Below are 22,165 nucleotides of genomic sequence, written 5' to 3'. Positions count from 1 at the left end.
ACAAGCTTAATCCGAAAGTCATCTGAAATTGATTATGTCAGCTATGCGCTCTTAAAGAGAATATATCTGCAGCTCACTGGCACCTAAGTATGAAATGTGAAAAAATAAATATTGTAAATTTGTAATGTATTACTCAGTAATTATATTCTAATCAATCAAATACATTAATATATGCAATGAAATGAAATCAGAAGAAATACAATGATGATATGATGCCAAAATCTGGTGACTACCTTTTGTGCATGACATCAATTTTGGAAAGCTCTGCTCTACATAGCCAGCAATATTCATGAAGGAGCATATGGCTTAGAAATTTCATTTAAATTTAATATTAGTGTTTCTCCTTTACGTATCACCATTTACCATTATTTTCATATAGGTTTAACATCGTTAACTTGTTTGTTATTTGGTTTTTAGGAGCATTAGTAACTAAGGCCATATTGCTCCGGGATATGCAGTGGTCATTCCCTGACCTTTCCGCATCTTCCGTATTTGATGGTGACGGGCTCGAACCCTGGCCTAATCAAGAAGCGTGTGCTACGCACTGCTGCTCCTTCTCACCTGGCTATGGAGGCGCCGGCTTGTTAACTTGTAAAAAGTGATAAGACTTGAGGACCACACAAACATTTGAGAGCTGCCCAGATTGTGGGATGCCTTTAGATGCTGCTTACATTAAAGCATTTGCTAACTCTTTTTATTATATTGTTTTTCACTTCATCAGGTTTAAAAGCAATCATTATAGAAATTACTTTGTTATTGTCCTAATTTATTTTTACACTGCATTAGTAATTTATGCTTTAGTTACTCTTGACGTTTCAAAGCCTTTTGATCATGTTTGGTATAAAGATATTCTAAATAAGCTTCCATCTTATGGTTTGCCAACTGTTTTTTTTTGTAATTGGGTATCCAGTTTTCTCTCTGGCCACTCACTGCAGGTGATAGGAGATGGCACTTTTTCTTCTAACTTCTCCACTAATGCTGGTGTTCCCCAAGGTTCAGTTCTTTCTCCCACTCGTTTCCTCTTGCATATTAATGACCTTCTTCTATTGACCAGAAATCCTATCCATAGTTCTGCTGATGGTAGCACATTGCATTCCACCTTCTAGGTGTAAAAAGAATTATGGGAATCCTATAGTCTCGAAACTTTAGACATGTTAGACATTGAAGGCCATATTTATAGCCCGGACAAGGTCCATTGCTGTATTTCAAAAGAGTGATGAAATATGGCAATGGAACGTGCCCAGGCTATAAATACGGCCATTGACATGTGTTCGCTTCCCCTTTGAAGATGGTATGAACGAAAAGCCTCCATCAAGCTTCAGGAATTCATCTCCCTTTATACTTCTAATTATTTCCCCATGCATGGATTTAGGATCAAAGCTTGCTTTTATGCTATTGTCCTCTTACTAGGTTTATTTTATTTCAATACTATTCTAAATATACATATCACCAGGATGCAGTCATTCCTGAAAAAATCTCAGGTAAGAGAATTTCTGACTTAAAACATAAAATTTCTAAAATTTAATATTCCTAAAAACTAAAATATTTCTTAATAGCCTATACATTCTATTTATCACTCTAACCTATTTGGTTTAAATTCACACCATTGATTTTAAATTCAAAATGAGGACACAGATTCTCTACAAGAGATAATCACAATAAGTTAGCATTTGTCCGATTTCACAAAAATTAGCGGGTCTCTACTACACAAATTGTCTGTCCAACATGTCCACCTTCCAGGTTGAGAAAGTCAGTCTTGTCTTATACCTCACAGAAAGAATTTTTCTGCTCCTATGTCTTATATCTTGCAAAAAGGATTCTTCTTCTGCTCCTATTATTATCTTCAACGACACTCAGATTTGTAGACAAGATTATGTATCTCTATTAGGATTACCTTGACTTCTAATCTCTCTCTTGGCAAAAGCACATCACAAATATTGCCTCTGCATTTAAAATACTTAGTTGTCTCTTTTTTCTTGGAATTACTTTTCTTCTAAATAGCTACTCACTCTGTACAAATTTCAAATCTGCCCTACCATTGAATATTGTTTCCACATCTGGGATGGTGACCCCGTAACCTCTCTCAGGTTTTTAGATTCCATTCAAAAGAGGACAGTTAGGTTAATTAATAACAGATCTCTTAAAAAGTCTCTCCACTCACTTTCTCATAAACATTCTGTTTCTGCTATATGCCTTTTCTATAGATACTTCCATGGGCACTGTTATTCTGAATTGGCTTTTATAATTCCCCACTCTCTCTTTCTCTCTCTTCCAAACCAGTCCAATCATATTTCACAATCAGTCAGCATTCTTTTACCATCCAACTTCAAATGCCAACTTTTTTTCCCCCTCATTTATTCTTTCAACTTACATTTTCTGGAACATTCTTCACACATATTTCCTAAAAATTACAACCTACAGAAATTCAAGTCTAATGTCAACAAGTATCTTCTTTCATTTTCTCAAACTTAAACCCAAGCACAGTACTAAGTACTATAGGTTCTAATACCTTTCACGTTTGGGGTTTTCATAAAAAAAAAAAAAATCAGAGAAACTAAAAATTTCAGAAATTTCCAGGATATTTACTTGTAATTTGAGGGTTAAACAGGCTCTTGTAAAGCTACAAAATTATAAAAAAAAATACATGTCTATTAGTGGGTTCAATAAAAATGTAAGTTCTTTGGTTTTTATTTATTATTTTCTTTATTTTCCAGTTACTAAATTTATATCCCTTGAAGATTTGTGAAGTGATTCTTAATCACCTCATTTAACATATGCCATTTATTAATATTTCTTAACAAAAACTTACTTTGTATTAAAGGAAATTGCTTTTCAAATTTACCTCTGATCAGGACGTAGCCTAGTATCTGTAGGAGGAAGCCACTTTGCCAATTCTGGATCTAGTTCATTTAATTCTATTGCAAACCTTGTAAAGCCATAATACAATTCATAATCTTCTGGCATCGCACCTAAAAGAAATGCAAAACAATACTGGTGAAGACTATATAAACAAATAGCAGCTTCTTTAAGATTTGAGTTTTAACAATTAAAAGTTCAGTGTTAAGATTAAATTAAAAATTTAATTAAAAAGTAAAAAATATCAGCTATCAGTGCATGTATTTTTATTTGATTATATGCAGATATCGCCTGATATGATTAAATTAAGTGAGAGTACTTGCTTTCATTAAATAAAATTAAGTCAAATTTAAATACAGGCAACCTTTGCTTAACATATATCTGGTTAACATCCAATATGTACATCACATTATGCTGCTATCCATCCACATATGAATGCTTATTACACAGATATGAACATTAATTCCCTATAGGCATGAGCTGATGATTAGTCAGTGTCACTCTCACCAAGCACTTGCTTGTTAATTTTGGTTGGAGTTTTACATTTAAACTAATTATTGTGTTATTATATACATACTGCTTATTTTCATTTAGTATTTTTTCTTTGCCTTTTTTATTTCCATCTGAAAGTATTTTTTTTTCTATTTGTGGTTATTAAATAACTGATATAGAGTACTGCATATAACCAATGTTTAGTTTCTCAGGAGTAATCTTGAATTCTCCTAACAACCTTTCACTATTTTGTGACATTTTCATGACATCATCAATCCTTATCTCACTCAGTCCCACTATTTTCAACATTGACTAGCTATGCTCTTGAAATGAGTAATCATCTTCTGTTACTCATTTCATTTCTGACTTGGTGTAATGAGATAAAAGGGTGGTTGAGTGGGAGAAGACAGAGGATGGTAATCAGTGAGTGCTGCTCTTCATAGACTAATGTTATTAGTGGAGTTCCACAGCGTTCGGTGTTGGGCTCACTGTTATTTTGTATATTTATCAATGATATTGATGAAGGTATATCAGGCTAAGTGTCGAATTTTGCAGATGATACAAAGGTTGGCAGGGTTGTTAATGACAGTAATGGCAGTGTGCTATTGCAACAGGATATAGAAACTTTGGGCAGATGGGCTGAGAAGTGGCAACTGAAGTGTAACATTGACAAATGCAAAGTACTGCATATGGGTAGAAGTAACCCCAGAGAAACGTACCAACTGTGTGGTGGTAGAAAATGAAAAAGACCTGGGAGTAATTGTGCAGTCAGATATGAAGTTTTCTGAGCAATGCAGACAGGCTGCAAGAGTAGATCATGGGGTTTTGTCAATGATATACAGGAATTTCGCCAACAGGGGAAAGGAGGTGATTATCCCTTTGTATAAGGTAATGGTCAGGCCACACCTTGAGTACTGCATACAGGTCTGCAGGCCTCATTTTAGGAAGGATGTAGATTTGCTTGAGCGTGTACAGAGAAAGGTAACAAGATTGGTGAGGGGAATGAAGGGATCCTCTTACTAAGAGAGGCTTAAGTTCTGCAAATTGCAGCGGCTGGAAACTAGGCACCTGCAAGGTGATCTGATTGAGGTGTATAAGGCCTTGAATGGGTTGAGCATGTTGAATTCTGATGGGATTCTTCCACTTGCTCAGATTACGAACCTAAGGGGGCATAAATCAAATTGAGGAAAGACAGTTGTAGAACAGATGTGCGGAAATTTGCCTTTAGCCAGCGGGTGGTTAATTGCTGAAACAAACTTCCATCTGTCATTGTGGAAGTTGATAGCTTAAATAAATTCAAGGAGGAACTGGACAAACATTTAGAGGGAATGGTTGTGTGAATTTTTTTTTTTTTTTGGCTGATGCTACATAAGCTCACTTTTGGCTGATGCTACACATTGTAATCCTCAAATTCCAGTTCTGCATTCCTTATATCTGTGTGACACCACGCAGATATAAGGAATGCAGAATGTCTGTGATATCTCAACATTTGCCTTTGATGTTTTGACCAACACCTCAAATTCATCAAATTTATTTACCAAACTACTAGCATTGGTGTATACATGCACCTGTTCCTATTCTTAGCTTACTAACACAGCCCATGTATTTACTTGTTCTGTAATGACTCTCAGCAGTCTCTGGAATCCCCTGCACCTTGTTTTCCAGGCTGCTGCTCATTCTAATAGATGCAGTGCAAGAATCATTTATCTTTGCCAGTGGCTACTGTTAATCTATTAGTCAGTGTTTCCCTCCAAGATAGCAGTCTCTCCTGTTAACAAGCACAGATGAGGCTCAGAAAAATTCATTCTACCATTGTGCACTCAATGGACACTAAGCACCATTGAGAGATTGTGCAAGGCTCAAGCCTTGCACAATCTCTCCAGAGCCGAATTGATTGACATGGCTCTCATCATATACTCCCTCCTATTGTCTCTGGGCAGAATTGCAGACACTTTCAAATTCAACCCTAATACTCACGGCTGTTTTTCAACACTGACCTGTATTTGTTAAGTAATTCCACTCTCTCCTACTCTTCATTAGTGCCAAAGTGTACAACAATATCACCTTTTGTGCCCCTAAAAGACGATATCTGCTTTACAACATCATCAACCTTTGCCCTTGTCAGACATACCCTGGTCCTGTTTCACCTATCCTTTTTGCACAATATGTTCCCCATTTCCCCGACAGTAGAGTCACAGACAACAACTAGTTCCTTTGAGACCAGCACATTCTGTCTTGGGGGTTGCCGCTGTGTTGCACGATGTTCAAGTGCACACTTTGGCATTGATGTGGGCAGCTGAGAGCTTGATGGGCCCCTCAATTTAAATCCTTCAAGGGCATCCACCCTGTCCTTCAAGCTCTCATACAGGCCCATAACAACACTGAGTTGTTATGGGCTTTTTTTCCTTCAATGCCTGATTTCCTCACATTCCTTACATTGTGCATGCACAAAGACATTCCCCTTGGCAATATTATGTCCCGTTTCTGATTGCTCCACAAACATCAAACAAGCAGTATATTTCAAAAGGCTGTGATTCAGAGGACAACCTACCCCCCTCAGTTCTCCCCTGAGCCACAGCACTCCGATTAGCTTGAGCCCTTTGCTTTGCTGCTCTGGTCTGAGTCATGATTTTGATTAAATTATTCAATTTCAAATAAAATTTCAATTTCAATACAAAAATATAACCCTAAACTTATATCCCAATGCTGTTATAACACTATATATATATATATTTCAGTATCGAGTATTATCTCTGAGTTACGTTATATGACTTTCGTATCTCCTGTCAAGTTATATGTATTAATTTATAATGTTATGTTTATAAAATAGGTCGTTATATGTATTTAGTTAAAAATTACAATTTAATTCACAATGAAATTTAATAAGATTAATACATTTTACTGATAAATTTATAATACTATACTATACTAAGCTAACAGATTTCTAATATAGGTTAAACCTTACACTATCTAGTTTGGGATATATGTTGTATCATATAACAATGGCGGCAAGTTACAAACGGTAAATCTACATACACTAAGAATTAATTAACTTTCAAAATCGCTATCTAATTCCAAAATAAACTAAGGAGCTTGACTAGGTCTATAAGCTACTTTTAGAAAATAATATAATATAACAATTAAGTCAATAAGATGGCTAAATATAATTAAAACTTAAGTGTTCACCGGAGCTGCAAAATCTTGTCCAACATGTGGATTGGATACCCTTACCAATACTCCTTACCTTACGATTAGGAAATAGAAGAAAGTCAGGGAGGTGGTGGGCAGATCAGGTGAATAAGGAGGTTGTTAAAATAAGTGCAACCCACACTTGTAGATTGCAATCATGGCAATGATGAATGTGTGACTGTGCACTGTCCAGGTAAAAGAGCATCTCTTCTGCCAGTTTCCCATAGTTTTTTTTTCATGATTCCATCTTATAATTGAATCAGGAGAGGAAATGGGAATAATATGCTCTGGTAATATTAATACTTTAGTCCTTTTAGTCCTTTAGAGGAAATAAAAGGTGGAAACATCCCATCTACCTAGCTGAAGGAAGGAATAGCCATGTTTCTTGCACTATTATGAAATGACATAGAAATTGTTTGTTTGTTTGTTTGTTATTTGGTTTTTAGGAGCATTAGCAACTAAGGCCATATTGCTCTGGGGACATGCGGTGGTCATTCCCTGACCTTTCCGCATCCTCCGTATTTGGTGGGCATGGGCTCGAACCCCGGTCTAATCAAGAAGTGTGTGCTATGCACTGGTGTTCCTGCCCACCTGGCTATGGAGGTGCAGACATAGGAATTCTACAGGTAACTGTTACTATTGAAGGTGGTGCAATAAAAGATTTTTCTCTCTCAGGTGAAGATTTTCCCTTGACACATTTCATCTGACCAGCTTTTCTTCAGGGCTCAAAAGTTTTGGTACCCAGCATACAGAAACGTTTCTCATTTCTGCATGCCATACCACAGTTCGATCAGCTGCTGTTTAAGTAAAGCCCACAGTCTTGGCAATCTACCATATCATCAATCAGTGGTAACTCAGAGGACACTGATGTGGTGGTTTTTGGAGTGATGACTCTTTTCAGTGACTCTTCAAATACATGTTGTAAATATGCACTATTATGCTCCAGACACGTTTCGTAACTTATCATACATTTTCTTAATGCAGTCCTTTGAAAGTGACTGTAGTTCATATCCAGAACTGCATAATATCACAGGGTACTGGGTCTTTGTAGACACATTCCTTCAGTATGTCCTACAAACAGGCATGGGGGGCAGGAAAAACAGGAGAGAATGGATAGTCTGTTCTCTTGGAGATTATGAGCTATAGAAAGTGCTGTTCGAGAAGCTGCTGCATTTCCCTAGCAGTGTGTAGGGTAGCACCATCTTGATGGAACCACTGTGAATGGAGAGGTAGATTTGATGGAACCACTGTGAATGGAGAGGTAAAAAGGGCATGACAATCAGCTGGGGGCATCTTTCTTAATTGACAGATGAACTGATGATTGGGAGATGAAACTATGGCCTGAGATAATACATCAGACAGTTACTCTGGTGCACTGCAGAGAATATGTGACACACTTAACTGGTCTTTCAAACCAAGTGATATGGTTTGAGAAACCATATCACTTTATTGTTCACATAACCATCCAGTGTAATGTGGCATTCATTGGAAAACCAAACATTGTGAAGAAAATGTTCATTTCTGTACACATTTGTAAGAGTGTGAGCACAGAACAAACTTTGCTGTTTCAAATTCTACACTTGCAGCTTGTGACTGGCCTGCATATGGCACAGAAAAGCTCCTAAGAGCTGAATAATTCTTTGAATAGACACTGTTCTCATACCAAATTCTTCTGCTACATGTCACTGGCCCTTCTTGGGTGACCATATGATTTTGTCAAACACTGCCCCCCACATTCATGCTGTATGTAGAGGTCCATTTTCTTCCATTTGTTTTTGCAATAGCATAAAATTAAATCCATCTGCCTAAAAAGATCCACCATCCTTGGATGATGAATCTTTAGTAAAACTTTGGCTTGGAAATTTTTGCATGCAATTTTCACACTCACTGGGCCCACCTTTCAGTCTACTCCATATGAACAGAAATAATGCTCTACAATAAAAGCCTTTTCTGGAACAGTGAGAGCCAACACCAGGAAATAAACTTCATAACATTCCTCAGCCAAGGTCAGACTAACACAGTACATCCAGTATCTTTGTGCCAAAAATAGCTAACACAAGGTTGCTAAACTTCAGTATACTTTAATTTGGCCATACTGTGCATACTTTATTTCCTTCCTAGTTAGTATGGGACAACTGTGTGATTTATCAAAAATTTAATGGAATGTATTTATTTTAGCATATAATGTATGCAATTTATTTAGGGTAAAACCTCAATTTTTGGCCCGAAGATGGGAATTTTCATGTGAAACTTTCCAACAAGGTTTGAGTTCAGCTTACATAAGACAAAATTTAAGAAGTTTTCTGGAATTTGGATCCATAAGTTGATGAAACTGAATAAAATAATACATATATAAATGTACAAGGTATTTACTGCACCAATTTTTTTTAAAGGAATTTTGATTTTTAATCTTTTTAAACGATAATCTCACTGTATTATTTGGCTACAAAGTTAAAACAAGAAAAATAAATATTTAAAAGAATTTAGATAGTTTTTTTGATTTTAATAAATTTCCAAACTATATGAAAAAACTCATTCTATTTTGCTTACAGAATGCTGGAAGTTCACCTGGGTAAGGGTTAAAAGGAAAAGAAATTGAATTAACAGAATTAGGATGCTATGATATTATTAGAAGCAGAAGATACCATAGAAAACAAGAGAATAAATAATGAAGCTAAGCAATAATTATAAATAAATAAATTCTGGAAGCAAGAAACAGTATAAGAAAAGTAAAGGGGTGGAAGTAGCTTTTAGAATTAGTTTGCAAGGAAGTTCAACTGGCTGGGAAGTTATCCAGTAGTTATGTGGAAAAAATTTTAAGACTGAAAGTTGAATAATGAAATTTTTCTGTGCACAAAGCCCAGGCTGAAAGCAGATGACATAGAAGTTCTTTAATATGTCACATAGGATTGTAGAAGCTAATGTCAATGAAAGTATAGTATTATTTTAATGGTTAGAGATTGCAACAGCAGGATATGAAATAACAATTACATCATCCCACAGAAGACACCTGGAACCCAATGGCCTCCGATGATCAAGGTACAAAACCTTGAAGTGAATCTAAAGTCGAATCAATGAGAACTGACTCTATAAAAAAACAGTGACGCAAATACCACATGGATGGGAAATGACCCAAGAAAGATCCCACAAATGCTGACAAGTGAACCTGGACCTTTTGACTGTAAAATGGATGGGAACCATCCCATGAACGATCCTGCTCTGGTCTGATCTCTGCTGGGAATGGCCTAGGACCACCAGCAGCTCTGCTGCCAAACGCTATATGGCGATCTGATGGGGTACCCTAACCCTATTCATCTTAAATTCCCTATCCCCCGGCAGGAGACAGATGCTCTGTTTCCTCCCTTCCCTGCCAACCCATCTCTTTGGCTAGTGAGGCATGAGCCTGCCTCATTGACCACCTTGGGTCGCCTTCTCTATCGCCCCCATTCTGCCTTTCACCCCCCAGTCTTCAGCCCCCACTCTACCTGTATGCCAACGTATGCCTCAAATTGCAAAATCTAATCACACCCAAATTAAATCGTGTTCTCAATTTTTTTTTTAATTCTAGCGTTTATCCCATGTTTTTTTTTTTATAATTTTTGTATTTTATTCTATTTTTTTAAATTTTTAATTTTTTTAGGCCCTAGCCACTGAAATCTCAGGAAACTAGGTGTCGGGGTCTGTCAGAGTAAAATATAGAGCTATTGTGTACCTAGTCTGCCTCCATGGAACATAGTGTGGGTAATGGTTGGTCCCATTAGGGACCCAAAGGCTAAATGGCCAGATGAACAACAGTACACAACACTACACCTCCCAAAGCCCACACACTTTTAAACCTCTGGCCTCAAAAGTGTACTGCTTCATGTGACAACATATATTATGCGGAGATGGGGGGAGGGGAACCCCTGGTGCTGTTAGACACGAACACACTATACACTATACATTCAGATGTTAGCCAGAGGCATAGTCCATAGCTACAGTTTGGGCTGTTTGTTTGGTGCATCCTGACTGGACATGGTCTGAGGTCCAGGCTTTGCCAGTTGGATTTGACTGATTCTGAGACTGGCCTCCAAAATCATGTTGTATTGTCTGTTAACCAGGATTTAAGGGCTTGGCTGGATCGAGGGCTTCTCACTGTCATGAGGATACTGTGAAAGATCATTTCATTACCTATAAGAGTTTCATGGAATTTTGTGATTTTGTAAAGAGGGTTGGAGCTAGATGGGCATCCATCCTCTGATAGTAGTGCCTACCTCCTCGTGGTGGGGATGATAACCTGTGGTGAGAGCGCTAATAGTCCCATCCCCGCCACAAGGCCAATTTAATGGCGGATCCAATTTAATTAATTTTGTTTTGTGATTTAAATTGACCAGTAAGGCCTCTGTTTTGTTGTTCTTGTTTTATGTTTAGCCATTAATCAACTAAATGTTGTTCAGAACAATAGAATGAATGAGAATCAAATCTTTGATGGCTGATTGCCTAGGTAGAGACTAATAAATAAATGACAAATGTTCATTGTGCATCTAAACAAAGACCTGTATAAGGTTTGTAACATGACAAATTATTAAAATATCTAATGTGAAGTATAAAAGATAAGTTAATTTAAGTTTCCAAAATTTGAAAAAGTTCAAAGCCAATCAGAGAAAAATAAAGAAATACAGTTACTTTTCTAATATCTATTTCAAGTATATAATGTATATAATTTAACTCACACACAGTTCTAAGTACTATAGATTCTAATAACTTTTGTGTTTGGGGTTTTCATAAAAAAAAAAAAAACAAATAAAAAAACAACAACAGTAGAAATAACAGTTTCTTTAGTTACCTGGTCGCCAGATGCACTTAACAGATGGTGCTACTCCACAGTAAAATGCTTCAGTCCATTTACCAAACAGATTGTGCACAACATCTCCTTGCCTAGTCGTTACAGATCCAAACACTTCATGACGTTTATTTGACCAATAGCTAGCCTAAGGGAAATTTATTTATGAAAAATTATCAAACAAATAAATGAGTAATAAGTAAATAAATAAATTAGTACATTTTCATTGCACAGATTCTGGACAATCTTATTGTAGTTAAGATTTTTGTATGTGTACTGCTATAATTGTGGTCAATTACTGTAGTACATCAATTTAAATGTATACATTTGACATTTATCAGAGATTATTATAATTAGTCATATGGTGCAAGGAAGCCTAAGGCTTATACTGCACCAGCCAAAAAAAATTTCTGATTTACCCTGAGTGAGAGAGAGAGAGAGAGAGAGAGAGAGAGAGAGAGAGAGAGAGAGAGAGAGAGAGAGAGAGAGAGAACGAGAGTCAGAAGTAGAAGGGAATCACCAAGAAAGAGAAGAATGATGATATCCAGCTCAAGACCCTGGGTGTGTCAAGCCCATACTCACCAGATGTGAGCCCTGGATTTCCCTGTGATCATTTGTGAAAGTAATATCTAAAGTTAGTTTATATTCACTGATTTTTCAAAGTGTGACTTCTGGTGAGTATTTACCAGGCTTCACATAAAAATATTAACATGAAGTTAATATTGTGATTATATTTTATTTCATAATAGTGTAGAAAAAAGATTAGCTAATATTGTTGAAGTGGCAGAATCCACTGGAATTCTCTTAAGTAGCAGAAGTATTTTATTCCCACATTCTATAATGGCAGTCTCCATGTGGTAGGCCAGACCATAGAAAGGAATTTTGACTGGTTTGCAGTGTATACACTGCTTCCACCTATACAAAAATAAGTAAACAATCTCAACAATGCCAAGATGCATAGGGTGAAGTGAGTCATGTCCAGAATTTTAAGAACTCCAAAAACTTTTTCAGTTATCAGGATCCCCAGTCCCCCAACATGATATGTCACAGGAACCCATTTACCAGCTACCTTGCAGAAACTACTCGAGATTGAACCTTCAACCAGTTACAGAATAAAAACAATGCTTTCCTGAAAACTGCAGTGACATATGATTTGCTCACACTGACCAAAAAATTATCACTAATTAGCTGGTTTGAAGATCACTGTCAGGCTGTTATTACACTAAAGTACACTAAAGCCTTCATCACAGACAAGTACATCAGAACAATGCAGCACATGGAGTTTCCTCTTTATTTGTTCATTCCCATCCAGAGAAGAAAGTAGGTGTCAAATACTTCTACCATCAACACTTGAAAAACAGAATCTTTCATGGATCAAGCATCTTTTATGTAGTTGAAATTCAAGTGCCATGGAGGACAAAACTAAATGTACAACTAGCCTCTAGTTGGGACCCTCTGCCAAATCCAAAAATTCCATCAACACACAATGTAACATCACCTGCTACTTTATGATCCCTTTAATCTGCTCTATCCTGTGTGTGAGCCAATTAGAAAATTGGCTCACAGGCAACAAAAGCAACCAGCTTCTACTTAGGACTTTCTGCCTCAGCCAAACACTCTACAACAGCTCTTTCGAAAACACTGTGCTGAGCGTAATCACCAAAATTCAATGAGTTATAATATTATCTGCTACCACAGTTAATATACATATTTGCTTTCTTTCTCTCATTGCTGCTTTTTTTTTGACTGGTCAATCATCTAAGTTTTCCATCTTCTGCTTTTTGAATACTTCTGTACTGAGGTGTTTGCATTAACCAGAGTAAGAGGTAATAAACTAGAACAAACTATTTGAGATAAGCATTTTGGTTACCTACTCATGTTATTTAATAGTTCTAAAGTGAACTGAAGTTAATAAAAAAATATATATATATATTTTTTAAGGCTGATGCTGCATAAGCTTGCTTTCTTGCATCATATGCCTCTGCTAATGCTAGTTAGCGATTAACATTACTTGGTTGGCTGGTGTTCCATAATAAAGTAAACAGAAAATGAGTTTATTTTAAAACTCTCATGTTTATTAATTTTTACAGAGATAAAATAAAAGACAAAATATAAATGATACTGTAAAAGTTAAAAGTATTAAAATTAATAAGTTAAAATCATCAAAAATAAACCAGTGAAGTGCTTTCAAAAGGACATTTTATATCTTTGCAAATATTTACCTGTGTATACTAAACTTTATTTAATATATTCATGATAATCAAGAATTTTTTAGTGATATTTCATATGGCTAGTCTCATATTGACAGGATTCCATAATGGAATCCAGAAAAATTGCCAAATTATAGCTAAATATGTCAATTAAGCAGGTGTTAAAATTGGCATTTATATGCCCAAATACATTCGTGTTAGCTGTGATCTCATTTTAATACAATAAAATCTACTTAAAAGAGAAATGACATAGTTAATTAATGCTTCTTAATGAAATTTATTTAGGAAATCCACATATATTCTCACATCATATTAAATAAAATTAGGTTTTGAAGGAAATTTTTTTCGTGTTACCTCTGTTAACTTGCCATTAGGCAAATGAGGATTGAGCCAATCTCCAAGGGTATTCAGAACATCTAAAAACAAAGAAATAATAGTGCAGATCTGAAAGTTTTTTAGCACTGCTTAAAGTTTTGAAAAAAAAAATTATAATTATTTCAAATGGCAAAAGTCTATGAGACCAAAATTAGTGAAAGGATAGTGCTGACTTGCTGAGTGCCTCACCACCTTCAAGTAAATTTATAATTTTTTCAGTAATGATTCCATCTCTTTATCTGCTGTCTTGCTATGCTGCAAAACAAGTCAAAAATAATGAACACACTGTTTCTGGTTTGTTCTAGTATCTTTGAAAGATGCAATTATTTCATACTCCTCCCACAATCTTTAAGGAGCCAGTAACACAAAAACTGTGAGAAGCCATGCACTAAAAAATCATCTTTTAAGGGACAAAAGGTGATATTGTTGGCGCTAATGACCTTAAGAGTAAGAGATCTGCAGATTTACTTAACAAGTAAAGGTCAATGCTGGAAAAAAGTCGCAAGTTAGGGTTAAATTTGAAAGTATCTGCAATTCTGCCCAGATACGATAGGAAGGAGTATATAATGAGAGCCTTATCAATCAATTTGGCCCTGGGGAGATTGTGCAAGGCTCACGAGGTAGAATTTTTTTCAGCGTGGTCTGTGCTTGCTAACAGGAGAGACCACTTTTACAAGGATGGGATACACTTAAATGGAAAGGGTGCAAGAATATTTGCTGATGCTATCGAGGCAGTGTTAGGTAGGTCGGAAAACTGCTAGATTGGTGGAATTCACAGACTAAAAGATTAACAGTAGCCATAGGCAGAGGCAAAAATAATTCTTACCCTACTTCTATTGTAACGAGCAGCAGCCTAGAGAGCAAGTTGCTCTCTAGGGCTGCTGGGAGTTATCATGGAACAAATAAATACAGGGGCTGTGTTAGGGTAACTAAGAGTAAGAACAAGAGCATGTATACTTGCATGTACACTAATGCTAGAAGTATAGTTAATAAAATTGATGAATTTGAAGTGCTGATCAAGACATCAAAGGCAGATATTGTTGGAATATATGAGAGACATGGTGTCACACAGATATAAGGAGTGCAGAATTTGAATTTGGGGACTACAATGTGTACAGAAAGGATAGACAGGGTAAGAAGGGAAGAGGGGTTATGCTCTTAGTTAAGAAACACAAAATCTAACGAAGAGCATCCAGTTGACACAGGTGGACAGTACAGTGTTGAGTCTGTTTGATGTGACATAAACACTGGAAAAGGGAAAATGAGCCTAATGACTCTGATGAGTACAATGAACAGTTTTTCAGAGAAATAGAATGGGCCAGTAAATCAGAATGTCTTGTAATGGGGGATTTTACATTTTCAGATATTGACTGGAACTTGTGGGTTGGTTGGTTGCTCGCATGCTAGCAAGACATTTGTGCATTTATTGGAGGATTATTTTCTACAGCAACATGTTCGAGGGGCAACCAGAGGAAGAAATACCCTTGATCTGATTATCAGCAGTGACTGTTCATACATTCAGAATTTGCAGATAAAGGAACTACTGGGTGACAGTGATCACAGTTTACTGATGTTGGATTTACTTAAAGATGTAACTACTACCATCAGGGTAAAGGGAAGGGTTTTTGTTTTTGTAAAGATGACTACAGTGGTCTCAGGCAGTTTCTAAATTCTATACAGTGGGATCAACTGATGATGTTACCAATGGTGAATTCTAAATGGGATGCCTTCAGGGACTTAACCTTGGAGGCTACTAGGCTTTTCATACCAACTAAGAAATACTGTTCAAGGCTCAGGCATAAATGGATGTCAGATTAATTAAGGAGGCTTGTGGCAGAGAATAAAAATGCATGGGATACATATAAATTATCAGTTGACACAGAAACCTATGGCAGATATAAACTAGTCTGTAATCAAGTCACAAAGGAGGTAGGCAGGCCAAGATTACGAGAAACCTTTGGCAAAGGATGCAAAGAAAAACAGCAAAGGGTTCTTTACTTATGTAAACTCTAGAAGGAAGGGGATGAATAAGATTGGTCCACTTAACATATGTGGTTTGACTATTGATGATCCTGCTCAAATAGCTGATAAACTGAATGAGTATTTTGCATCTACATTCACACATGAGGAGTTATTCAAGGAGGGGAATGCCAGAAGTTTATCAAACTCTAACAACAAGCTAAGTGATTTTGTAATAGCTGAGAGCAAAGTGGAGGAGAAATTGTTGAAGTTAAACATAAAAAAGGCACCTGGGGCAGATGGAATTTATCCAGTTATAATGAAGGAGGCAGCAAGGGAAGTAAGCAAACCCTTAGCCATAATTATGAGAGCATCCTTAGAGTCAGGGGAGGTCCCCATGGACTGGAAATGTGCAAATGTATCTGCAATTCACAAAGAGGTTTAAAAGGGCGACACAAATAATTATAGACCTGTTAGTTTAACTTCTGTTTCAGGGAAAATAATGGAGTCACTGGTTAAAGAGGTGATACAGGATCATCTAGACAAGACTGTAGTAATAGCTAAGATAAAGCATGCGTTTGTTAAAGGGAGGTCTTATCTGACAAATTTAATTGGATACTAAGATGTGGCCACAAAAGGAACTGGATGCAAAAAATACTATTAATATCATATACTTGGATTTCAGAAAAGCTTTTGATACTGTTGCACATGGAAGACTGCTATACAAATTGGAGCAGTATGGCATTAAGGGCAAGTTACTGCAATGGATAAAGGGATAGTTGAGTGGGAGATGGCAAAGAGTGGTAATAAATGGACACTGCTCTAAGTGGACTAATGTTATTAGTGGAGTCCCCCAGGGTTCGGTGCCGGGCCCATTGATGCTTTGTGTATTTATCAATGATATCGATGAAGATATATCAGGCTTAATGTCCAAGTTTGCAGATGATACAAAGGTTGGCAGGGTTATTAATGACAGTAAAGACAGTATGCTACTGCAATGGGATCTAGAAACGTTAGGCAGATGGGCTGAGAAGTGGCAACTGAAGTTTAACATTGGCAAATGAAAATTACTCCATATGGGTAGCAGTAACCCAAGAGAAATGTACCAACTGTGTGGTACTACACTCAGGGAGGTGGAGAATGAAAAAGACCTGGGAGTAATTGTGCGGTCAGATATGAAGTTCTCTGAGCAGTGCAGATGGGCTGCCAGATGCCAGAGCAAGTCATGGAGTTTTGTCAATGATATATAGGAATTTTGCCAGCAGAGACAAGGAGGTGATTATCCCTTTGTATAAGGCAATGGTCAGGCTACACCTTGAGCACTGTATATAGGTCTGGAGGCCTCATTTTAGGAAGGATGTAGAGTTGCTAGAACGAGTACAGAGAAGGGCAACAAGATTGGTGACAGGATCAAAGGGGTGTGCTTACGAAGAAAGGCTTAAGTTCTTTAAGTTGCATAATCTGGAGACTAGGCACCTGCGGGTGATCTGATTGAGGTGTATAAGGCCTTGAATGGTTTGAGCAGACGCAATGCTGACAGGATACTACTGCTTGCTGAGATTAAGAATCTGAGGGGCATAGATTCAAATTGAGGAAAGACAGTTGTAGAATAGATGTGCGGAAGTTTGCCTTTAACCAGCAGGTAGTTTGATTGCTGGAACAAACTTCCATCTGTTGTTGTGGAGGTTGATAGCTTAAATAAATTTAAGGCTAAACTATAAAAACATTTGGAGTGACCGGATGGGTGAAATGGGAAGGTTTTTTTTTTTTTTTTTTTTTTTAGCTGATGCTGCTTACGCTTGCTTTCTTGCCTCATATGCCTCAACTAATGCTAATGCTAAAAACAGGGTATCTATTTGATGAGCATCAATTTGGTGGAGGTGGCCTTCATATTTTTTACCTGACCATTGTCTTCTTTTTTTCTTGAATCTTCTCCCTTCAAGCTTCCACAGAGACTAATGGGGGTTCTTATGTAGACAACTTAATTTTTATAAAATAATTCTTAAAAAATAATTACTGCAGTTATGAAATTGAAATTTTACATTTTCAATGAGAACAGCAGTGAATAGCAGCAATGAATGATGCATTTTCATATTCTGCCATGTCATAATTATTTTGAGAACTGTACATTTAAAAATTTCATTAAAAATAATTACTCTAGATAAAAATGTGATATTAGATATTCCTAAAGATTATACTATTCTTTACTAACAAAAAAAAAATTCAATAAGTACTATTTTTGCACTATTTGATGCTAAAGTTAGATCAAAAAAATTTGCCTTCTTTATGAAATTTATTTAAAAAAAAAAAAAAAGCTGCTAATAATATTAAAATGATAGTTTTGGCTATGCTATAAAAGGTTCAAAATTGGAGAATGAAACATTCCTCAAAATCCTGAGGGTGCTATAAAAACCTTTGCACCTTTCAGTGGGTTAAAAATTTTGACTTTGTATGAGGTGTTACCAAAACGTTTATGAGAATATATTTAAAAACAAAGATGTGTTCAGCTTACCTTATTTTGCATTATGTCCCTTTCAGAGTACTGCACTTGGGGCTTAATACACCAATTGAAGAAGTGATGAAATTCTTTTTCTGAAACACTGTAAAATACTCTTGTGATTTTTGCTAAATCTGTCTGTCAAGCTTCAGTTTCACCTTTGGAAACAGGAAGTCCAAGGAAGCAAGGTTCAAAGTATGAGAGAGGTTGCGGATCATAAAAGCATTTGGTATCAGGTCAGAAACTGTCTCACAGTACTCTCTCACACAAAGAAGATCCTGTGGGCACATATGAATCTTGAAACCCACTCAAACATCTTTTCCAAAGATTGTTTATAACATGTTATGTATTTCTGAAGCTGTTTTACCAAGCTCAAAAGAAAACACTTGGCAAAAACCATTTCTTCTAAATAGTTTATTTCAAAAAATTGCAAAGAAAATTGTATACACATCGACATTAAAAGGTTTCACATAAGTAGCTAAAATGACACAATGGCATATGACAAGTAAAAACTTGAATCATTATTGGCAGTATCATTACATGATCATTCTCATAACTCTTAGGTAGAACTTCGTAAGTTCTCATGAAATGAAAAGATTTTTTACTGTCATTCTTTATTAGATTTTTAGGTTCAGAAAAAATTACTGATTTTAGTAGTTGTAAAAATTTGGAAATTGAAAATTGTTTTGAAAACTGGCTAGTCATTTTTATCCAATTACTACAATCACAAACCCTATACAGCCACAGAATGTTAAGAATATGCAGATAAAAACAACTCTTTGGAGAATTTATTTTTTGGTAGTAGTAGTATATTGATAATTATATATTGATATATTGGTAATTATATATTGATACAATGATGAATTGACAGCCTTTCATAAAAATACTCAAATGTTATTGCAAGGATAACATTCATGAAGATAACAAGTGAAAGCATTCTTTATATCAATGCTAAATGGTAATTTCCTGAGAAAGCAAACAGTACTTTTATATACACATTTTTTTATGAATTAGTTAACTTCACTGAGAGGTGCCTGTAGGGAGAGGTGAAAGAGTTAAGTTTTTAACTGATGCTTACACTCCCAATCAGTAAACAGAACCCCCCCCCCCATTCTCTCTCTCTTCCTCCGAAGTAGCAAAAAATTAAAAAATACTTACTCGTGCAAAAGTAAGTTTGCAGGAAACCTCTCCTGTACTTTCTAAAATATTCATCTCTCCATACTGATCTGCCCACCGCTGCCCACTGAACAGATTATGAACACAAGTAGTTACCTTGTTCCATCGATAATGGTCATTTGTTCTAGAAATAAAACAATGTTAAAAGTATGAATATAACTTATGAATGAATAATCATTAAATCTTAAGGTATTCACATATTTCAGAGATATATAAAATATACTGTAGTTCCTAATATTTAGGACTGACGAAAGCTACATGCTAGGCAACAACCATTTGATATTTGGTTAGATAAAACGGCCTTTATAAAATTAGCACGTTTCAAGAAAAACTTAAGTTCATGATAAAATCTCTCTCTCTCTCTCTCTCTCTCTCTCTCTCTCTCTCTATAATGAATCAAAAACTTGAAAACATTTGAGCTGAAAGAAGAAAGGTCCACAACTAATTTGAATGTTAATTTCAAACAGGAAAAATAGATAAATTACATTTTAATAAGTACATTGTGGCATTGACTTTTACACTGTTAAATACAAAATGCATGAGATTTCAAATTAATGAAATTATCCTATATAAGTATGAAAGAGCTCTGTTTTGCTAAACAGACTGCACAATTAAGTTTGTGCTACCTTGCTGAGTAATTTACCCCTGGACTACCCCCAGCTTTGAAATCAATGAGTGTTAATTTAAGTAGAAAGGCAACAAGATTAGTGAATGGAACAAAGGGTTGCTCTTATGAAGAAAGGCTTAAGTTTTGCAAATTAGTGTCTGGAGACTAGGCACCGGTGAGGTGATCTGATAGAGGTGTATAAAGCCTTGAATGGTTTGAGCATGCTCAATGCCGATGGGATTCTTCCTTTTGCTCAGAATAATCACCTGAGAGGGCATAAATTCAAATTGAGGAAAGACAGATGTAAGATAGATGTGCGGAAATTTGCCTTTAGCCAGCGGGTAGTTGGTTGGTGGAACAGACTTCCATCCCTTGTTGTGGAAGTTGATAGCCTAAATAAATTTAAGGCTCAGCTGGACTGGTATTTCGAATGAATGGAGGGGTGAAATAGGAGTGGTTTTTTTTTTTGGCTGATGCTGCATAAGCTTGCTTTCTTGCATCATATACCTCTACTAATGCTAATGCTCATGCTAAGGATGCACTCATAATTATGGCCAAGGGTTTGCTTATCTCTTTTGCTGCTTCTTTAAATACAGTTGGACAGATTCCATCAACCCCTTGGTACCTTGTTTACTTTTAGCTTTAACAATTTCTCTTCCACTTTTTCTTTTTAGTTATCACAAAATCATTTCATTCCCTGTTAAAAATTATTTACTAAATAGCATGAGCCAAGACAGTCTGTTTTCCAGTTATAACTCAGTATATTTCTGGTGTTCCCATCACTAAAAACTTCATTTGTGAAGAAGTTGTCAGCTGATACTGAAGATGTGTGTTAATATTAACATTTCAAAATGTCAGCTGACACTGAAAAAATGTGTGTGTGTGTGTGTGTGTGTGTGTGTGTGTGTGTGTGTGTGTGTGTGTGTGTGTGTGTGTGCGTGTTAAATTTTGCTTTAAAATCAGAAAACTGCAAGTGGAACAACTGATCTTAAAACTGCATATGGGCCTTTGCAATAGGCTATACACATATTTTTGAGTGACATTGGCAAAAACAAAACATAGCAAGTGCAGTGCACAGCAAAACAAAGGCTTTGCTGCTAGTATTTTTTGACCACGATGGTGCTGACTACCAAGAAGTGGGACAAAAGATAAAGAGTTTTATGATAATTCTAGAATCCTATTATGATGTGATCAGAATAAAAAAGACAGGAAAAGTGGAAATCCACAGATTGATTGTTTTATTATCTTAATGTGCCATCAGATCTGTTGTTATTTGTACAGAGTTCTTGGGAAAATGTAATTGTTCAAGTTCAGCAACCCCCATGAAGCTGCCATATTTCCACATGACTTTTGTTTTGTTTCCTACACTATAAAAAGGGGGGGGGGGTGTTATCACTTTGATGACACACAAACCATAAAAAGTAATATGATGGCTCAGCTTCTGGCAATTTTGAAATTGGCATTCAAGAAGGGCTTCCAAGAAGTGGAAAATAACTGAAGTGCATTACTTCAAGGGGGATTAAGTTGCCCACTCTGTAAGTATACTTATTTTTACTATATCATAGCAGGCTGCCCAGATATACTTCATGAACAGACCTTGTATATAGGTACACCTTGAATGTGCATATAAAATTATTTTCCAAATGTGCTGTGCATTGTCCTATGAAATATAAACACTTTGAAGATCTGAAGTACTACTACTCTTCTCTCTCTCTCTCTCTCTCTCTCTCTCTCTCTCTCCCTCTCTCTCTCTCTCTCTTGTTTAAACAATGGATTGTTTTATAAATTAATTCCCCTGTAACCAAAGCCAGGAAAATCACAAAACTTTGTGGCAAGTGCATTCTGACCTTTTATGATTCAAAAATTCAAAGAAAATTTTATCGAAACAGTGAATTACTGAAAATTATTACATGCTTTTGACATATATTAGGGAGTAAGTGCAGGGTATGGAATTCAGTGGAGCAGCACCATCACCAGCTCTA

The 22,165-nt window shown here is 36.1% G+C and overlaps 1 protein-coding gene across 9 annotated transcripts in view; it reads right to left on the bottom strand.

The window, feature by feature from the left end:
• Nucleotides 1-22,165, bottom strand: part of LOC150075804 (oxysterol-binding protein-related protein 6-like) — a 401,843-nt gene that overhangs the window by 5,493 nt on the left and 374,185 nt on the right. For all 9 annotated transcript variants that reach the window (XM_090387959.1, XM_090387962.1, XM_090387957.1 and 6 more), the window contains 3 exons: nt 19,559-19,700; nt 11,363-11,507; nt 2,843-2,969 (listed from right to left, as the gene is read on the bottom strand). In XM_090387959.1, the coding sequence (XP_090244085.1) occupies nt 2,843-2,969; nt 11,363-11,507; nt 19,559-19,700 (414 nt within the window). The remainder of the gene's footprint in view (nt 1-2,842; nt 2,970-11,362; nt 11,508-19,558; nt 19,701-22,165) is intronic.

The sequence above is a fragment of the Mastigoproctus giganteus genome, chromosome 13, assembly GCF_048544385.1.
Source record: "Mastigoproctus giganteus isolate SK-2022 chromosome 13, ASM4854438v1, whole genome shotgun sequence".
NCBI classification, from domain to species: Eukaryota; Metazoa; Arthropoda; class Arachnida; order Uropygi; family Thelyphonidae; genus Mastigoproctus; species Mastigoproctus giganteus.
This window is presented reverse-complemented; position numbering and strand designations above follow the sequence as displayed.